The sequence below is a fragment of the Amphiura filiformis genome, chromosome 9 (assembly GCF_039555335.1).
Source record: "Amphiura filiformis chromosome 9, Afil_fr2py, whole genome shotgun sequence".
Taxonomy (NCBI): domain Eukaryota; kingdom Metazoa; phylum Echinodermata; class Ophiuroidea; order Amphilepidida; family Amphiuridae; genus Amphiura; species Amphiura filiformis.
The window spans coordinates 34,856,392-34,878,650 of record NC_092636.1 but is presented as its reverse complement, the minus strand read 5'-3'; the positions used below and the strand labels follow the sequence as shown (position 1 = coordinate 34,878,650).

At 34.7% G+C, this 22,259-nt stretch overlaps 1 protein-coding gene across 11 annotated transcripts in view; it reads left to right on the top strand.

Annotated features, from left to right (window-relative positions):
- The window catches only part of LOC140160919 (arf-GAP with Rho-GAP domain, ANK repeat and PH domain-containing protein 1-like), a 163,291-nt gene that overhangs the window by 35,228 nt on the left and 105,804 nt on the right, over positions 1 to 22,259 (top strand). For all 11 annotated transcript variants that reach the window (XR_011860033.1, XR_011860038.1, XR_011860037.1 and 8 more), the window contains 2 exons: positions 424 to 495; positions 21,926 to 22,001. Coding sequence is in view for 2 of the 11 variants with exons in the window: in XM_072184264.1 (XP_072040365.1) it covers positions 424 to 495; positions 21,926 to 22,001 (148 nt within the window). In the remaining 9 variants the exon portion in view is untranslated. The remainder of the gene's footprint in view (positions 1 to 423; positions 496 to 21,925; positions 22,002 to 22,259) is intronic.

Below are 22,259 nucleotides of genomic sequence, written 5' to 3'. Positions count from 1 at the left end.
TGAAAGTTCATTTTCAATTTTGGCCGGGGATTCAATACAGCAGTTAATGATCTGTTTATCAAGCACTGGGAATTAATGCTAATTTGTAAGCATGAATGGTTCAATAGTTAACTTTATAAAGATTGTGTTGAAAATTAATATGATCTAAATAGTACTGGCTGCAAAGTTAATCATAAACTTGTTGAACGGGCAACAGGCAACTTTCAACCAGGATTTACCTGTCCTACTATCTCGCTTAACTTTTGCGGAACTTTGCAAACTGCCTGGTTCTACTTCTTTTGAGCTCTGCTATCACCTATTTTGTTCTTATGTACTGTACTATGGAAATTTCATACATAGTGGTGAACATTAGGTAGTCATTTTTTGTAGTGAGATGTTTGAGTTAAAAAAATACTTAATTGATATTTTTGTGTGTTGTTTCAGATGAATGAAACCAAGAAGATTGTACCAGTGGGTGCAATGAGAGATGTGCAGAACCTGTGTGGCATTGCTAAGGTAAGTCAACAAACAAATCTACATACATATAGTTTTTTCCAAGGTTCCTTTGACAGTGTTAACCATCGCAGTATATGTGCTTGCTGACGTCAAGCGCGATCCATTGGACCTTGTGCGATGGATGGCTAGCAGTATGCTTAATTTGTAAAAAGAAATCTGAATAACATTATAGTTAGGGGCACTGAAACCAAATGGACAGTTTGGGTTGTATTATAGGAGTTGCAACCAGCATAGTGTTTTTTTGATAACCTTTTTCTACTCTATGGAAGAAGCAACAGATGCAACTAATGGGTATTTTTTACGTAATGGATCAGAATTCGCTAACATACACCGGGTCAAATGATTACTTCTGGAACTCAAGCCGTACAGATTGCAAATGGATATGTGATTTTGGCCAAGACCTAATTTCTGCTAGTGCTTACACAATGGCTAACAGCGTGTGATGATGAGCAATTTGTCTCTTAATTGCTGCATTTGCTAATTTGATACAGACAGAAGATTGCTTTTGTCACAAATAAATTGGTTGCATGTATTTTGGGCAACTGCAGATAAAGGTCCATGGTTGGCAAAGGTGGTTGGTTGAAACATTTAACCGTACATGATATTCATGTGATTAACACATCAAAGGGTCGTGCCATAACACAACCAACGGAGTGACATGTATTGGCAACATCGCCGCTGGTCGTAAATTCCAATTTTTGGCTCTGAGCGGAGCTATCAGTGCCTTTGTCATGCAACTAACTAGCATTCATTTTCAGGCCACAATCGCTGTTGGTTTTATGCTAAGGATCATTTAATGACTGATATGAAGACTTAAGTTTCGTTTCTAAGTTTGGCTGAGTTATTTTTGAATCAATTGCACTCCAGATTTTATTGAAATTCAGGCGATAAAAGTATTATTTTTGGGTAAAAAAGACCAAAATAGTCACGATAATCAAGTTATATCTTGGTTCCCTGTGTGTGCTAGAGATTATTCTGGTCTGTATAATTTAAGATGTGTGATACAGACGGAAACCAACAGAGGTACATTTCTTAAGATTTAGTTCAGATCAGAAATTATTTGACTACTTCTTAACTTTTCTTCACTATTTCTTTATAATTTAAATAAAGAGATAGGTAAGGAATGTCAAAAAATAGTCAAGAACATGTCTGAATCTTGAATAAATCCCGAATAAATCTGAACAAATGACTTTTCTGGGGGACTATTTTGCTTGCGCAAGTGCAGTACGAAAGCACTGTGATGGTTTTTGGTTAAACAACCAGGGTTGCCAACAAATTTCAGCTTGAATGGCGGGTCAAATAACCGAAATGTCACCCAATTTTTCTCTTTACCATTGGTTTATATGGGGCAGGGAAAAGTCGTGGGGAAAATCTTCAAAAGTCGCCCAATAGGCTACAAAATCGCGGGTTTGGCAACCCTGAATCCATGGTTATTTTCTATGCATCGGGTCAAGGTCGTGATTTTCTACATTCGGACTTTGAATACGCCGGCTACTTTTGATAAAATAATTATCATGAAAATAGTTTACCAAGATGATTAGGAAGAAAATAATGTTCGAATGATACCATTGACATTTTCAATTTCACATGGGGAGGTGGAAGGAGATCTAGCTATGTCATTAGTTGCTTGTAAATCTTGATGATGATCACTGGAATATAATAAAATGCATACCTGCCACACGGCAATCATACCGGGACCATGCTAGTACCTGCCAGGGACATGTCCGGCGGGCCGGTCATCGCTGCTAGCGCTGCAGTAGCGCACATCGCAACCTAGCAAATATTCATTCCATAGGCCTACCGGTACCCAGATACCAACCCCAAGGCAGCAGCGCGTGAATGCAACTCGCTATCTATGACTGAGAGCCAAAGCATCAGGGGAAAAATACTGAATTTTCACCAAATAAAAAAGGAGAAAGAGCCCTTAAGGAAATGATAAGTGGAGAAATCTTCAATTATATTATTGAAAACAAATTACAATTTAATAGGGCCGGCTACATCAAAGAAAAGTGTAAACATGAAACCATCGAGCTATGATGAAACCATGTCGAAGCTATCGTTATTCTTAGCTTTTTACATCAATATTCACAAATATGCTACATTTTACAGCAGATTAAGGGCTGGGGTATGAGCGTTTGGACAGTATTTATTTTGGGACATCAGAGCACATCAGACATATCGAATTGCATTCTGAATCTGAAGAATTTTTGAAATTAGCAATTTAATACACATTTTATGGCAAATCATTAAAAATTGATATTTTTGATATTTAACAGTACTTGAAGTAAACTTTATAAATCTGATGATTTATACTTAAAGTGTATGTAGGTGGGATGAAAAGCCGATGATCAATTGAAAATTTTGACCTTTTGTATTGAAGATATGGATTTTTTCCACAAACACCAAAACTAGAGCGATAACCGCACCATAGCTGAACCATGTGGCTTTGGCAGTATATTGTGGTAGGCCTATACCACTGTCACCCGGAGTCTGTAATGGACATTCTCGAAATGTTACGAAGGTATGACCACTTGAGTGGTGTTAATGAAAGAGGAAAAGTAAAGAATATAAAATAAACTGAGCAACTGTGCCTTTGCAAGGGCACAAAGGTAAGATTAGGCGGATGACTGTGACGATCTGATCAAGCAGCAATACTGTGCAGGATAGTATTAATTTTAATAAGACTTTTTCATTAATTGCCGTTTATACCTTGATCGTGAGAAGCTGTCATTTTGAAAACTTGACTTTTGACCTCTGTATGACCCCCTTAATGACCTTAAATGAATTTTAAAATATTTTCAACATGTTTAGAATGTCATAAGGATCATTGTGTCTAAATTTCAGCTCAATCGGAGCATTTGGGAAAACTTGACCTTGACCCCTTTATAACCCCTTAATGACCTTAAATGAATCTTAAAATATTTTTTAAATGTTTAGAATGTCATAAGGATCATTGCATTTAAATTTCAGCTCAATCGGAGCATTTTCAGTTAAAATGACCTTTTTTGACCCCTGTGACCCCTGGATGACCTCCGACGTTTGGAAATATTTTTATTATATTCTTTATGTTTTCCTCTTTCATATGACACCACTCATGGGGTCATACCTTTGTAACATTTAGAGATATGTCCATTTCAGACCAAATGGTTAGTTAGTAAGCTAGTAAGTAAGATAGTAAGTAAGCTAGTAAGTAAGCTAGTAACATTCACTCTTATAGGCTGATACCATTTCATGGTTCAGCAAAAAAATAGGTCTTTTTGGGAAAAAAATCCATGTCTTCAATATGAAAGGTCAAAATTTTCAATTGACCGTCGGCTTTTCCTCCCTGCTACATACACTTTAAGAATATATCATTAGATTTATATAATTTACTTGAGGACTGTTATATATCAAAAATTTGACAAATATCAATTTTTATAATTTGTCATAAAATTTGTATTATATTGTGATTTTCAAAAAATGAAAATTATTTGATATCAGAAAGACATGCTTCAGTATTCAGAATGCAATTCGATAGGTCTGAGGTGCTCTCATGTCCTACAAAAAATACTGTCGAAACGCAATAAACGCTCATTTTAGATCCCTTAAGAATCAATAATGATGACTTTATGGCTGAATTTGCAGAAATCACCAAGTTTCGTGAGTAAATTGACGAAGAATCACATAGCAATTTACGTAGACGAAAGCAAAATTGTCGCCAGAAAATGATGAATGTTCTCCGAACTTTAAAAAATAATGGTCGCCGGGAATCCATCAATTTCATAACTTTCACCAAAGCAACCTTTTTCATATTTCGTATGAACATAGGATAGAGTATATTTTACATAAAACTGTTAAAATAAGGACATTTTGTTGTCTCAAATAGTCGAATCCGAGCATAATAGGAACGCCAAAAAAGAATATATTTCACCAGGTGGAAATTTTACATACTTGCTATATCAAGCCTGTATGACAAAAGCTCGACCGGCAGTGATTGGTTCATTATGGTATTAATGAATATTCATAATGCTATTGGGAGCGCTGAAGTAAATAAATAGAATAAAATAATATTTAAATAGTGATATTTACTTATGAAAATAAAAACACAATAAATAAAATAAGAAAATGCAAAATTAATATGATAAAAATAAACAAAAAATAAAAAAGTGAAACAAATAAATTTTATTGAAATGAATTTTATTGAAATAGATGAAATAAAAAATTATGAAAAATCCAAATGAAATACCTTGTCATAAGAATTGTTAGCCTGACCTTTAAAAAAACAAATTTGACCCCAAGGTGTTTTTTTTATATTTTAAGTAAGTTAAGGGGTCATCCATGACCCCTTGTTTTAACCTGTCATCCGAGGTAAAATTACTAAAAACTTGTATGGGCATGAAACTTGGTGGGTACAGTCAACATATAGAGTCAAATTTTTGGAAGGTCATTTCAGGGTCTTGTGAGGTCAAATTTTTGGAAGGTCATTTTGGGGTCATCCGAGGTCACCCGGGGTCATCTGAGGTCAAATGACTAAAAACTGTCGTGTGGGCATGAAACTTAGTGGGTACAGTCAACATTTAGAGTCAAATTATTGGAAGGTTATTTCGGGGTCATCTGAGGTCACTTAGGGGTCATCTGAGGTCAAATTACAAAAAACTCACATGGGCATGAAACTTTGTGAGTACACAGTCAACATTTGGAGTCAAATTTTTGGAAGCGCATTTCAATGTCATCCAAGGTCACCCACGGGTCATCTGAGATCATCTGAGATCAAATTACTAAAAACTGTCGCATTGGCATGAAACTTGGTGGGTAGTCAACATTTATAGTCAAATTTTTGGAAGGTCATTTAGGGGCCATCCGAGGTCACCCAGGTATCATCTGAGGTCACATTTTTGGAAGGTCATTTTGGGGTCATTCGAGGTCACCTAGGGGTCATCTGAGGTCAAATTACTAAAAACTGTTGCATGGGCATAAAACTTGGTGGGTACAGTCAACTTTTAGAGTCAGGTTTTTGGAAGGTCATTTCGGGGTCATTTAAGGTCACCCAGGGGTCATCTGAGGTCAAATTACTAAAAACTGTCATATGGGCATGGAACTTGGTGGGTACAGTCAACATTTAGAGTCAATTTTTTGGAAGGTCATTTCAGTGTTATCTGAGGTCACCCAGGGGTCATCTGAGGTCAAATTTCTAAAAACTATCATATGGGCATGGAACTTGGTGGGTACAGTCAACATTTAGAGTCAAGTTTTTGGAAGGTCATTTCAGGGTCATCCAAGGTAACCCAGGGTCATCTGAGGTCAACTTACTCAAAATTGTCGCATTGGCATGAAACTTGGTGGGTACAGTCAACATTTATAGTCAAATTTTTGGAAGGTCCTTTCGGGGCCATCCAAGGTCACTCAGGGATCATCCGAGATCAAATTTTGGAAGGTCATTTTGGGGTCATCTGAGGCATGAGGTCACCTAGGGGTCATCTGAGGTCAAATTACTAAAAACTGTCGCATGGGCATAAAACTTGGTGGGTACAGTCAACATTTAGAGTCAGGTTTTTGGAAGGTCATTTCGGGGTCATTTAAGGTCACCCAGAGGTCATCTGAGGTCAAATTACTAAAAACTATCATATGGGCATGGAACTTGGTGGGTACAGTCAACATTTAGAGTCAAGTTTTTGGAAGGTCATTTCAGGGTCATCCAAGGTCACCCAGGATCATCTGAGGTCAACTTACTAAAAACAAACTTGGTGGGTACAGTCAACATTTATAGTCAAATTTTTGGAAGGTCCTTTCGGGCCATCCGAGGTCACTCAGGGATCATCTGAGGTCAAATTTTTGGAAGGTCATTTTGGGGTCATCCGAGGTCACCTAGGGGTCATCTGAGGTCAAATGACTAAAAACTGTTGCATGGGCATAAAACTTGATGGGTACAGTCAACATAGAGTCAGGTTTTTGGAAGGTCATTACGGGGTCATTTCAGGTCACCCGGGGGTCATCTGAGGTCAAATGACTAAAAACTGTCGTATGGGCATGGAACTTGGTGGGTACAGTCAACATTTAGAGTCAAGTATTTGGAAGGTCATTTCAGTGTTATCTGAGGTCACCCAGGGGTCATCTGAGGTCAAATTACTAAAACTGTCATATGGGCATGGAACTTGGGTGGGTACAGTCAACATTTAGAGTCAAGTTTTGGAAGGTCATTTCAGGGTTATCTGAGGTCACCCAGGGGTCATCCGAGGTCAAATTACTAAAAACTTGTCTGGGCATGAAACTTGGTAAGTACAGTCAACTTTTGGAGTCAAATTTTTGGAAGGGCATTTCGGAGTCATCTGAGGTCACCCAGTGGTCATCTGAGTTCAAATTTGTCCTAAATTGATTAATGTATGCTCTGCAAATGAGAGAGCTGTACATGTACCAACCAACATGTGACCTGTCACATAATCAAATGATGTCACCTGTTGCGCATTTGACTCCCAAGAAAAATCACTTTCACTGTCCCCAAAAAGCAAAGAGCCACAGCGCCATTGGTGCTCTTGTTTTGCTTTACCTCAGTTGTTTGGCTCAAAATTAGAAGGGGACATATCTGACATTCTTAGTCAGTGGGAGTGGTCTAGTTTGTAGACACATTTTTTGATTGGACAATCGCAAGATTTCGGTGCCGTTTATCAGGCCGTAGACGCGACCCCACGTCATCATGCGTCTTGATAATGCCTTACACGCTTGTAGAGGTGCTTGGCGTATGTATTGCGCTGTAATGCGTGAGACTAGTGCGGAATCGCGACGCGCTAGTAGTACAGCGCAACAGAATACGTGAAGTTGTAAACAAGTTTCGTTCATTTTATAATGAGGGAGTTTTATGACGGTAACTTAGTTTTTGCTTTAAAAAAAAATTGTTTACAGTTATTAAAATAATATTTAACTGACTAAGAATGAGAATAAGCGATAGGAATTTTTATTTTGCCTATCCTCTACCTATGATGAGCGACAGGCAGGTCCAATATTTTTATCGTAGTGGATACGGCTGCGCCGGCATCCACTACTCAAAATATTGGACCTGCCTGTCGCTCTATCATACGAAGAGGATAGGCAAAATAAAAATTCTATCGCTTATTCTCTAAGTAAAAGCAAACACTTTATGGAATAGAAATACTAATCTTTTTTTTAGGGAAATATTACAATATGGCTTTAATTCGACAATGCCCGAGTTCTTGGCTTGTGATTTTATCGCCAATTTGATAAGAAACCATTCATGTCATGCAAAAAGGAATAATGCATCTGATAATAAAGGATCTAAAGGTCCTAGATATGTCTCTATATAGGATTTCCACATTTTTTATTTTGCAGTTATTGTGTAATGGATCTAAAGTAACTCTATATGATGAAACCACAAGATCTTCCTGAGAGGGTTTTGTGATTTAAAAAAAATCTTCTTTTTCCTAGTTCATTTTCTGTTGTTGAACCTTGAAAGATTATTCATATCCGTGTCGGGCTGGTTCGACATTTCAGTTATACACCTTGCTATCTGGGTGTAAAGGTGAACTATTATGTTTTCTATTTTTGTGTTCATTTGTTCTATTCATTTTCAATTTTTGAGTTCATTTCTTCTATCCATTGTCATAATTTTTTTAGTAAATAATGCAAATATGATGGTTGAATCAGACTATTCTATTATGTCCCATCACAAATATATGCAGAAATATTCTGACATTAAATTTGATTAATTGCCAAGACATGTTGTACCAACTTATGACAAGGCTAAATGGCAGCACAGTTACAGGTAACAACACTGTTGATTTGCAAGGTTTGCAGGCTTTTCTTAGTAAACTATTTCCTTATGCATTGGGCTATACTGTTGTACTGTCAGAGTAAAGTCAACAATGATTTGTTTTATCTGCATGACTGCTCAGGATTGCCCAGCGTGGTCTGCCTGGTCTGCCTATGTGGACTGAGTCTGCCATAGGAAGGAACTGAACTGTGGTTAGGAAAGTGTGGGAGGATTGTATCAAAACAGTCTGATTGATACCAATGTTGCCATGTAGCCCACCTTATCCACCCAATTGGCTCCTTTATCAAGCACCTTCAAAACAGGTACTATGCAATTGAGCAACATTTGCAGAGTGAAGCATGGTGTGGTTTTAAATAATAAATTTGTGATTGTACTGTTTTTGGTTGATTTTGAAGTTTCTGAAGTGCCAATGTAGCTTAAAGGTCCATTCAGTGATTTGCTCATCCAGTCGATCGTAAAAATCATCAAAATTCAGCTTTTGGTATTGTCATAGATGTGCTAACATAGCCTGCTAGTTTTTCAGCCGAAAGCCGTTTGTTTAAGACAAAATAAAGCATTTTACATGAATCGGTAATTTATATACTGGCAGTATATAAATTAGTTACATGTATCTGAATGGGTCTTCAACTTCATCAATACTTCTTTGTTTTTTGCCAAATTTTTTATTTTAAAAATACCAGATGACAATTTGAATGACTTATCCATCACTTTTAAGTAATTTATAAACAATTTCAATTTTTTACACTTCACTGGGATCACTGAATGGGTCTTTAACAATAATAGTGAAAAGTAAACATTCTTGTTGTCACTAGCATAGTGTCCTACCCCCGTATGAAATCCATATTTTGATATCAACGCTGTTAACAATGAAATTGTATTCTGAATGAGAACTGATCTTATCCGAAAACTGATGCCTGGTTCTTTGGGCAGATCAATCAGTGATATGTTGTGTTTTTGAAAGGGCACAAGACAAGTGGCATGATTTGTTGATCAAAAGGGATTGCAGAGTAGGCTAGTTGATCACTAACAAGTAGACCTCTTTTCAATCAACCTGTACTCCAGGGGGTTGGATTTGGGTAGGGATGTGCAGCTGAGAATTTGAAAGTGGAGCCATCCATACACCAATTTTCAACTAATATTTGGACCCATCGCTAAATCAAAAGTCAAAATTGGTCAATTTAGAACATTTTTTGGCAAAATTGGGCTGATTTTTCAGAAAAAAATGGGTAATTTTTCAGAAAAATTGGGAACATTTTGAGAAAATAACCATCCATATTCCAAAATTGGCCTAGAAAAAGTTTGCAGCACATCCTCGTATCATTTGTACTGAGGCCAACCCCCTGGCCTGTACACCCAAGTCCAAAGGCAGGATCCACTGTTATTTTGTCCATAGTTATTGCATTTTAACTTCTCTGTAATTTGTAAAAAGCACCCAAATTAATGCCATTGTGAGACCTGGTTCCACGTAGAACTGGAAATTGGGTCGCATGACCTTTCACTACATGACCTTTAACAATGTTTGCTGTGTCATCTGGGTAATTTGTTGACCTGGACTTCCTAATCATTGACCCATAGCCACATTGTTGTTGTTTATTGGTTTGCAGATATTGAGTAACATGTATTTTGGTACCTGGTGTGAATCATTTGAGAGACTCATAAACACCGTGCAGTGGTTTGCGCTGTCAGGAAAAGACCAAGGATGTTTTTGTTTATTATTTTTCCTATTTTTGGCAGTAATGAAGGTGCAATGCTCTTTAAACTACCTGGTGTTAATCAATTGAGAGACTCAGAAACACTGTGCAGCAGTTCTATAATTTGCATGGTCAGGAAGAGATTAATGGTGTTTTTGTTTATTATGTTTCCTATTTTAGGCAACGATGAAGGTGCAATGTTCTTTAACCTTTCCCCAAAACTGCAAGAATCACAGAAGATGAACAGCAACCTGTTTTGAATTTAGTATAAATTGGTATTAAAATTTATATAGTGCAATAACATATGATTATTATGCTGTATTTTGCAGAAAGTCACTTTTTTTGGTCCAAGACACACCAAATCATTTAGCATTATATAGAGTCACAACTCTATACAGGTGCAGTACCCTATCAGCCTACTTCTAGATTAACCATCACATTCACAGCCACATTGGTTTTTGCACTCCATCTTTTAAGCTTTTGAGAAAGACATGGATCTCTAATATGTTTCTGAGGCAACAGGGAAAATAAGTACTTTGTGCATGATGGACTCACTAAAAATTAGGGCACCAAAAATGACAAGTCATGTTCCTTTTGAATTTTTCTTTTGGTACATTTTGTGATCAATATACCATTCTTTTTGGAGTGAAATTGATTCCAGCTATTGTATTATGAATTTAAGGTAGATGTCAGCATTGATGAATAACATTGTTTTCATTTTGATTATTCTTTACATTTACAATCCTTCAAGAGGTATTTTTTTTAAATGTGGAATTCATAAAATATTTGTTTGTGTGGGTGTCTGTATAAATGGTGAGTGGATTAACTTTGTAAAATCATACAACCTGCAAAACATGTACCGTATTCATTCCAATAAGCGCCCATGCCCTAATAAGCGCCCACCCAGGGTATTTTCAATTTGCTAAAGGGTACCATTAATGTTGAAGTGACAGATCCCGGTGACAGATATCAATACAGTGAAATAGGCTCAAATAGCTGGAGGACTACAAGTCCTGTGTAAACTTGCAATACATTTTCTGCATCAGAAAAGCTACTAGAATGTCTCTAATAAACAAACAAAAAACAGTTAGCAATAAGCGCCCACCCAAAATGACTTTGTTAAGCGCCCTGGGCGCTTATTGGAATGAATACGGTACTTCAAAGTTACACATAGGGGCGCACACCACTAAATAAACTCCCATTGAAATACGTGTAAATATACATGAAAGTAAGTTTGTTTTTCTACCCCATGTAAAACCATTTTTCATATTTTGGTAGCACCAATGTCTTAAATAAAGATTAAAATTTAATTTAAAATGGGTTTTTGACACAAGTTGAGACTAACTTTTAAGCTACGGGGACCTGAACAGCGCCACCCTTATTTTCAGCTTGCACGAATGCCTCCTTACCATGTCCGTACACGGATTAGTTTTGGGAGCCAAACTTTTTGACCAGATCAAGATGCACCATTTTGTGATATTCTGAACATTTACCAATTGCATATCTTTTAATTTAATTATAATAAACAATCATGGCTACTCATCTTGCTCCCAAGGGACACCCACTTGTTTGCACTACCGACCTATGTTTACCGGGACTATCAAGGGTTACACCAAATGCGGAAGGATTTAGTGGTGTGCTGCCTTCTAAGAACAAAATATTTTAGTTTTTCCTTATTTTTGGAATCAGTGTTAAACATCTTAAAAAAGTGTCATTTCTTTTTATTGCTAGTCGCTCCAAAGTTATAAAACAGCACTTCAAACAAGTTCGCACCTAGTGAAAATGTGCTACTTTTTGCCCTTTTGAGAATTCTAGGGCCACAGCAACATAGTAGGCCATGTTAAACTGTATTTATATTCCCATTGATATCAGAAAAGTGATTGATTTCTTTCAAAAATATTCATAATCATAAATATGACATGGTGGACAAACAGTATGTGAGCATTCCGCCCCCAGCTCTTTATCATGCAGTATATACGGATATGCCAAAGGCCTATGTTCTAAAGTTTGGGGGTATGAGTAGCTGGAACGTCATTTTGGCACTTTAAAATGTTTATTTTCCAAGTTGTGTGTATTATTGTGGCAAGATCTAAAATTAAGAAAACCCATCATTCAAATTGTTTGATATATTTCTCTCTTGGGAATTGAATATTTGAGAATATCTTAAAAATACCGGCATTTTGGGCCGTGTATAACTAAAAAAGCATGCATTGACTTTCAAAGTCTATTAAGACCCAATTAAATGGTCAGTGATTATTTTAAAACGTTAATATCGAGTTTTGTTCTTATAATTACATTTTGCATCAAAATAATTTCAAAGATGTTTCAGTTTTTCTAAGCCGGTATAATCAAAAGTGACCACTCCTGTGATGTTAAGGCCAAAATAGCTCATTTCTATAGCACGGTCTTAAATTGTCAATTCGATGGGTACTTGTGTTTTGAAGACAATTTCATGTGCGTTTAAGAATGAAATCGCGTATTTGTACACGGTAACAGAAAATATACATGTTTTCTTTGCAAATAGAAAAGTTTCAGGCAAAAATCTCAACTTTTTGGCACTTAAAATCAGGTATCAATCATGCCCATAGCCTAAAAAAATGAGTCTTCGAAGGGCGCACACCACTAAATAAACTCCCATTGAAATACGTGTAAATATACATGAAAGTAAGTTTGTTTTTCTACCCCATGTAAAACCATTTTTCATATTTTGGTAGCACCAATGTCTTAAATAAAGATTAAAATTTAATTTAAAATGGGTTTTTGACACAAGTTGAGACTAACTTTTAAGCTACGGGGACCTGAACAGCGCCACCCTTATTTTCAGCTTGCACGAATGCCTCCTTACCATGTCCGTGCACGGATTAGTTTTGGGAGCCAAACTTTTTGACCAGATCAAGATGCACCATTTTGTGATATTCTGAACATTTACCAATTGCATATCTTTTAATTTAATTATAATAAACAATCATGGCTACTCATCTTGCTCCCAAGGGACACCCACTTGTTTGCACTACCGACCTATGTTTACCGGGACTATCAAGGGTTACACCAAATGCGGAAGGATTTAGTGGTGTGCTGCCATAGTCACAAGGATAGTGTGCTGTATTATTCCACAAGAAGTCCACACTGACACAAGATGAACATAGAGGGAGTTATCAATGTAATGTTTGTATTGTATGAGTGAACTCCAGGAGAAGTAGGATCACTCATGGCAAATTTACAAGTCTGTCCACAAAAGACAAATACATTTTATCTAAAAAATAAACAAGCACACAAGAAATCTTTGAAAAAGAAATGCCACATTCCACCATTTCTTCATTCACTTTCTAATATAAAATGTACTGTTATTTTCTAGTGGAAGAAAAACACCCCATGTGAGCTGGTAAGAGTCTAGTGTCATGTAAATGCAGTTATATGTCTGTAGTCTGGGATTTATTTAAACATCAAAACTTGACAGCAAGGTTCATGTGGTGTTCATAATGTGGTATTCATTCATGCAATATCTGCAATTGTAGAAAACGTTGCAAACAAACAGGGCTGAAGGATTTGTAATTAAATATGATAATCTTGATAAATTTTCAGCATATGGAAAATGGATAATGATGTCAATATGAACAATACAAATTAAAATAACTTGCCAAATGTCATCCATGCCTTTATCAGCAGTAGACAGCAAGGTCTGTGCGGTGTTCATAATGTGGTATTCATTCCTGCAATATCTGCAATTGTAGAAAATGTTGTAAACAAACAGAGCTGAAGGATTTGTAATTAAATATGATAATTGTGTTTCAGCATATGGAATATGGATAATAATGTCAATATGAACAATTCAAAATAAAATAACTCGCCTAAATGTCATCCATGCCTTTATCAGCAGTAGACAGCAAGGTTCATGTGGTGTTCATAATGTGGTATTCATTCCTGCAATATCTGCAATTGTAGAAAATGTTGTAAACAAACAGGGCTGAAGGATTTGTAATTAAATATGATCATCTTTGATAAGTTTTTAGCATATGTGACACGATCAAGAGGAATGAGTCGGATGTCGCTAACATTGATTTTGAGATATGGGCAAAGAAAGTGTTAAAATTCGTTTGTTTTCTATTGTTTTTAGCGATTAACTTCGCAAAGAAAAGTCGTATCAACTTGGGGTTTTCAGTTTCTGAAAGCTCTAAATGTCCTCTTTAGAAACATATGTAAAACACATTTTCAACCAGGGTCGACATGTGACTCATTCCCCTTGATCATGTCACACATGGAATATGGATAATGATGTCAATATGAACAATTCAAATTAAAAACAACTTGTCATGAAAATACAGTGATTTAGGATTATAAGTATCTAGGTTATTTCAAATAAATTACAAGGGTGCCATTAAAGGAAGGTGACCTGATATATTTGGAAAATCAAATTCTTTAAAACTTACGTATAACATAAAATGTCATCCCTTTCAAGCACTCATGTAAAAAGAAAATGCAAATGTTTTTTGTAAATGTGACTAATTCCTAATGGAATTACCAACATTTATACAGTGTGATATTGGTAGTCTACAGTGTTTTTATTAATGATAATCATCATGATCATGTCATATATTGATTTCAAGTGAAAGACCCTATTGTTCTCATAAACATATTGAAATTAGAAGTTCCAACTCAGTGTATTTCCCAAGATATCATCAAAAAACTGCCTAATTAGTCTCAACTATGGTATACCATATTTGATGATTTCTTCAGAAATCCACCGATTTGGAACGCCAAATTTCAATATGTTAATGAGAAAAATATGAGCTTTCATCTGATATCAAAATCAACATCTTGATGAGGTAAAGTGGGGGATGAGATTTTCAATCAGGTTACCCACCTTTAATTACCGCATCTTCCCTCTAAATTCCAACAACAACAAGAGACAAGACATGCATGAAAAAAGACTATTCTGGGAGAAACTTCTGGATTTGACCAAATTAATACACCCAAGGCTGCCGAGAGCTGGCCCAGGCCCGGGGAGAGAGTGGGTGTAAGAAAATTCAGGACACTGTTTTTAAAAGTGCGAAAAAATCCACCAGAGTGACCCTCCAAAAAGGTAAATGTGCTAACTTTTGACCTTTGTATCTCTCAGTTGCGAGCCTGTGGTGTTTACCCGTTACCCCCTCCCATGTCAGTCATACTGAATACACAAACAAAGTATGTGGAACATAGATAGTTGGTATAGATATTTCAAGCTGTAACTGGCACAAGTTGACCATAGGTGGCTCACTTCCAGCTACTTACTTTTGAAGTGTAAGTAGTATTCGGCTATATAATCATAGACCATAATTGATATCTTTACACAATTACAGGCATATTGAAGTGATAAATGCACAAAAGCCTTTTTTTCCATGCAAAACTGAATACTAAAATACTTATTTTATTGTGAGGGGGATCAAAATACAATTTTATCATGTTAAATCAATTTTAAATATTAAAGAACAAACTTTGTGGCTTCAAGCGTGAGTCATAAGTAGTAGCCTAAGATGGAAACGTTTCATCCGTATTGACACTGAAAAAGTGGCCTCAAGTGTCACAGATAACCTAATTATTATAGATATAATTAAATCACGGGGTGTGTATTCCCTGTGTTTATTTCTGGAATCATTCCCAAAAGGTGCTTGCTGTCATTAAGATAAATTGGGAGAATGTGTAACTGCATTTTTCTGGAATATTCAAGATCATGGATTAAAAATGCCCAATATAAAAAGGTATCCTTTGGTATTTCTCCACTTTTACTGACTGATTTTCATCCAGTATGTCTTTGGAATTTGTCCTTCAAAAAGTAGGATGATATCGGGGGTCTGATAATACTAGGGAAAAAAAGCTGGTTTGTGCTAATAAAAAAAACTTGAACACACTTGAAATTTGCTTCACCTGAAGGTTTCAGTAAAATTTTTACAATTGCACCAAAGCTAAAAGTTTTGTTTCAGGTCTTCACATGCACACCAAATAACCCAATTATTTGAAAGGCATATCAGTGATAACCCCCTTTAAGTTATTATTTATGAAAAATTTTAGATGCATATGAAGGTAAAAATAATTAGATTTATATGAAAATGGATCATATTGGGTTTAAATTTAACAATTCTGTCCATTAACAAAATAGGTACATAATGATTTTTATTTTTAGCTGATTTTGCAAGTTTACAACCTGAAATAAAGAAGGGATATTCTAAACTTGTGAAAAACATTTAAGGACCTCCTCCTGAACTTGTAAAGTGTATATGCAAAAAGGGTTCAAATTGGCCAGAGGCACTTTGATTAATTCTGTTAATAGCTCGGACTCGACTAATATGAGAGATTAATTTAGATTAATTAGGAAATTAAGATGTCCAGTATGCGAAAGATTTTGCTTGTATTAATTTCTTAAAAGAAGATGATTAATTAGTGTGGAAAAGGAGGAGCTGGCTGTCAGGCACCCTCAGAATAATATTTTGATCCTCTCACAAAATAAAATAAATAAAATAAAAAAGTAAATTGATTCATTTTTACTCTGATAGGAAACATTCAGCTGATGATCATGAGGGTTCATGGAAAATATTTTTTAACATGTGTCATGGGAGAGGCTGCCATACACATAATTTGTATGATTATATTACATATTTTGAAGAAATAGTTGAACAAAGAATAGACCACTTGACATCATTGTTTATCAACAAAGGTGAGGGATTGGTCTATCGATATGCTCGAACGAACCGCTTCACTGCTTTACTGTTCAATGGCTTTCTTGTACTATATGAAATGTGGTGGGAGATTTAAAATGCACGTGCCCTGAGCAAACTATGATGCGTATGCACACTGCAGGGCAAAGAACAATGGAAAGTGCCATAATCCGTGCGCATACTGCCGGGCAATGACATCACATGTCAAGTGGTCTATAGCAAACTGGTTCCAGGTAATTTAGTGAACACTTATGCTTTCACTGCTTTTCACTATTATCTGATTATGGGTAAGAAGGGATAGTCCAATGAAGAGGCAAGACATACAAATACTGCCATCCCAGACTATCGAATTAGGGTTGGGGTTAAGGTTAGAGCCATTTCTAAAAGTATAGTTAGGATATATATGCAGAATTGGGTAAAATGTAATGATTTTGTTGATGAGATAGCATCTGGGATTTTGATATGTTTGACACGTATATTAATAATGCTTAAGATATTTTTATAAAATTCCACCTTCAAAGAAATCCATAGAAACAATATCATTGTGACCTATATATATTGCTTTCTGTAAAACCCAGGTGTAAAACACATTTTTTGCAGCTTCAAATTCATTGGTATACTTGAAAATCCCATTTTGCTGGAAAAATCTGCATGACTTTAGGCTATGATATATTCCAATTATTATTTATGAAAACATGTGTAGCAATGTACTTTTACCAATCAAAAAATGTCATGAAATTGAAATACCTACAAATATATGTGCTTTACAATATGTCCTTATATTGTGTAGCTATGCTATTATACCAATATTGAACTGCCTGAGGGCATGGACCAGTGAGTGAGTCACACCAATTTTCCTCTCTAGCGTAATTTTGCGTACACAAATTTGGTGCATTTATGCATACATCCACATGGCTATTGGGTTAATGAAAGGGTGTAATATATCAGATTCTAATAATTAAAAAACGCTATCTCATAAACATGTATGCAAAATATTATTCTGTAGTATTTATAACTTTGTCAATTTGGGTACAAATTTGATTTGTGCTCAAATGGTTAATATTTTGATTTTGTCCATTTCTTGTATCTGTTATCACACCCTTGCCAATTAGCTTTTGACAATACCATGATTGGACAATAGGGAAATATTGTCATCCACTGTGACCAATTAGCAATTAGGAATTTCACATGACCTGAGGGATACGTTTGCGGTTGAATTTTACATGATAAAAATATGACTGTAGGGCTAAGTGTATTGATGTACAATTTTTCCAATTTAATCATTCAGGAGGGCGGGTTTATCTTATATTTTTAAATACTAGATGATTTAGTGTTTTTGTAGTTTTGATTTTTTTTCTTATTTATTTATTTATTATTATTATTTTTTTTTAAATTATTATTATTATTATTTTATATATTTTTTAAATCTTATTTTATTTTATTTTATTTTATTATTGATTTCTCTCGTTATATATTTATTATTTATTTATTTATTTATTTATTTATTTATTTATTTATTTATTTATTTATTTATTTATTTATTTATTTATTTATTTATTTATTTATGTATTTATTTATTTATTTATTTATTTATTTACAGTAAGAAGAGCTAAGAAGAAGGTGGCAGGCTCATAATCATATTTATTTTTTTATTTTTCATCTTTTTTTGTGAATTGTGGTGGTCATGCAGGGATGAACAAAAAATCACTATGATGGTTATGCTTATTACTTCTTTTAGCCTAAATTTATCAATGTATATCTATAGTGTTATTGTAAAAATGGTCAGGGTATGCAATTGATTTTATGTGGAATAAGACAAGAGATTGGCAGGGTTATGGTTTAGATTTGGGTCATGGTTTGGGCAAATAAAGGTGAGCAAATACTGGGAGCAAATAGTGTGGAAAACTTGAATGGGAGTTCTACCAGATTCCCATTTTTCATGAAGTTTGAAACACTCTCATTTATCATTGGTGGCTTATAAACCTGTGAAGTATATATTTATAATAATACAGATAGCATCTTCAGAATCCTGTTGATTAGTGACAAGTTGACCTGTAGCCACACCAGTATTCCTACACCTTTACACAGCTTGCCATAGATGGCAAAATATGACTTATCTTGATATTTTTTCTCAAGAATACCGGAAAGACGATCACTGCCATGTTGATCTTTATATCATTTTCATGGTTTATTTATTTATTTATTTTTTTTTTTTCATTTTGTACAAATTTTGTGCTCCCACTGTCTTAAGAATAAATTGGCATGTAATGGATAAACTAAACAATAAAAAATTTACTACTTTGTTGATGGGAAAATAAAAATATGAAATATTTGTTTTAAATCTGAGAATATGTAGTATGGACAATAATTATTTGAAAAATAATATTTCAAATACAAAGCATCACTTTATTTTACTTCATTCAACATTTTGTAATACGAAATAATATGATCAAGTCTTGATTTCCAAGTTTCAAATATAAAGCATCACTTAATTTCACTTTAAACCAAAAAAGAAGAGAAATTGAGAAAAAAGTAGGACATGTGAGACAGTTGACTAATGATGACACAATATATTGTCATGGCTCCATTGAATTGAATTATTTAATAAAGGTGTTAGATTACCTAATAATATTGCTCCCATTAATCAAAAATATATCTGTATTGGTAGGAAATCCCATCGTTGGTAGTATCTAAATTGTTTCATTAAGTCCCACTTCCCTAACCCATTTTGACAGGTATTAATCAATGTCAACTGTATCATCCATCACTCTAAGATCCCCTTGCAAAGTCTTAGAGATGCAGCTTATATCTTTTATATTGGGCTATTCCAGAAATTAAAGGCACTCCCCCTAAAGAAGACATGGGATTCCCAAAAGAAGACATGGAAATTTGCAAGAAAAAGACACTTATTTTAGGCTTGGGAATTCACAAAAATTTTGGCAAAAATTTGCCTGTCTTCTTTAGGGACACTGGGAATTCCCAATTTTTTTATCATTTAATTGTCAAAATGGGAATTCCCATTTTTGGGATACAATTTTGGTCTGGGAATTCCCAAAAATTTATGGTACAAATTTACATGTCTTCTTTAGGGGGGGGGGGTACCATTAATTTCTGGAATAGCCCATTGTGGCCAAGGTGTGGTGTATGAATCGCAGCTTCATTCAGTATTTTGTGATATGAAATAATATGATCAAGCCTTGACTTCTCATTACGTATTCATCAGATTTTTTATCCCTCCGAGACGGATGAGCTGTGCTGGCTTGAGTTTGGTTGTTCTGGTTTTAACCTGATTACAGGTTGGATAGGGAATTTTCTTTTGGAAACACGACAGTTTTTGTGTAATTTGGCGGATAGGGTTAATTGGATGTTAATTGAGAGGTGAAGATTTGCCAATGGGGAAAACAAGATTGAAAAAAATTAGTCATGCCAAACTGAATTTTTAAGTATAAATGAACGAAGTAAGGATAATTAATGAATAAATAAAAAAAAATTGTACCCTGATGGCAAAATTGCTTTTTCTATATCTTAGCTTAGTAGAAAATTTGATTTGTGACCAGTGTTGAAGATGTTGAATAAATAATAATGGTATTTGTCCATTTAGTGTAGTAGCTATTAAAGCATTAAGTATGATGAAAAGGAAAGGCCATTGGTTGTTTAGTATACAGCTTGTGTTTTGCAACTGAATTTTGCTTAAAATTCCAGAGGAACAGGTTAATATTAAATAAAGAAATGATACAGAAAATGAAATAAAAAGCATTTTTTTTAAAAATTATAATACTCTTCTTTCATACAAGCATATAATTTTATGCTCCAAAATAATTATCAAAATTTTAATTGTTTTTGAGAAACAAATATTATTCAGGGTTTCATGTATTTTTTCCTTCATTAGTAACACCAAAAATATTTCATGTTTTTCAGAAAGAAAAAAATGCTATTCTGCATTTCAAAAGTACGCCCTTAGAACATCTGGAGACTTTTATTATGTATAAATATTCTACAATAACCATAATATGGTTATTGTGACATATTGACAAGAATCCATACAACTCAATGATAAAAAAAACACATGGATTGGTGTTTAAATAGCCCAGCTAGCAGCCCAGCAAACAAAGAATTTTTTCCTGCATGTGCATAGTAAGCCTTTGTAGTGAAGCGCTAGATCTGCAGTGACTCATATAGAGCAATGATTTTTTTCTAGCATAGCTCACTCATTCTCCGCATCTCTCCCTATCCCTCTGTCTCCATCTCTTACTCTCTCTGTATATCTCTACTTCTTTGCTCCAATGAATTCCCCCTCAATGTCATCACCACATCTTAGTCAGTATAGTGACGAGTGAATAACATCAAGTAGACGGACGGAGTCTGCCGTGACAACACAACCTGTTAGTTTGTTTATATTATTTAAGTTCTGTTGCTACCTTCCCATATATACCTGGATCTATTGGATTTATACATGGATATATATATCACTGTCGTTGACAACTTGGGCTGTTTATCTCTAATTATCCTCGCTAATACGGGAAGATTACTTTGGAATTTGGATATGCCTCCCAGTACTCAGCAACTTCCCACCTGTAAGTAGCATATCGCTCAGCTGATTTGAGGTGGATGCATTGTGCGCATTGTTTTGATGATATACACAACATACTTGGGTAACCAGGATAATGACATACAGCTGATGCAGTGATTACATTAAACATGGTGTGATGCAGGGTACTACACATTTCTAATGTACTTGGCCATGATTTTTGTTTTGTGTGTTATTTTTCTTACTAAAAATTAAAAAGTTAACAAATAATTATAATTTAAAAGTACCGGTATTAATGTGACCTGTTCTTGCAAAATTATAGTTTGAAGTGCATTTTGTGAAAGAGAAATTTGACAGATTTTTTCTGAAGCTTTTCTAATGTACCTGGGCAGTGGTAGTTGTTTTATGTGTTATTTTTCTTACTAAATATTAAAAAGTAAACAAATTATTTTAACATAGAAGTATGAATGTGAACTGCTCTTGCAAAATTATAGTTTGAAGTGCATTTTGTGAAAGAGAGATTTAACAGATATTTTAATAAGCTTTTTCTGATATATTGCTTTTGAGAACTAAAGTTTTTAATTTAGTTAGGTTAGGACATATTTAACTGTCAAATTTTTCATACATATATATGTTTATTTCACACATTTTGCCATGCTCACTTGGGATATATTTTGTTGGAATGGGTCACTGCATGGAACAGGGCACACATTTTGTCTTCATTTTTATCATTGTTATATCTTTGTGTTTTTCATTGCAGTTTAATGACAGCAAACCCAACCGAATTGTTTTAGACACTATCGGTAGGACATTCCAATTCGCAGCTGAAACATGTGGTGAGTAGAGTTTGTAACCATAGACACAGTACATTTTATTAAATGATTAAATAAAATTTAAAATTTATATTAAAAAGTGTAAAAATTATTTTATCATTGTAATCAATAGGTCATAAAATGTTACAATGAATAATGGTGTAACAGTGTTTCCCCCTTTTACTTTAGATACAATTTGTTTATTTTACTTTTCTTTTCAATTTTTTTATTACTTTTTTCCAATTTTGTATAAATCATAATTTTTTTTTTTTTTTCACCCAA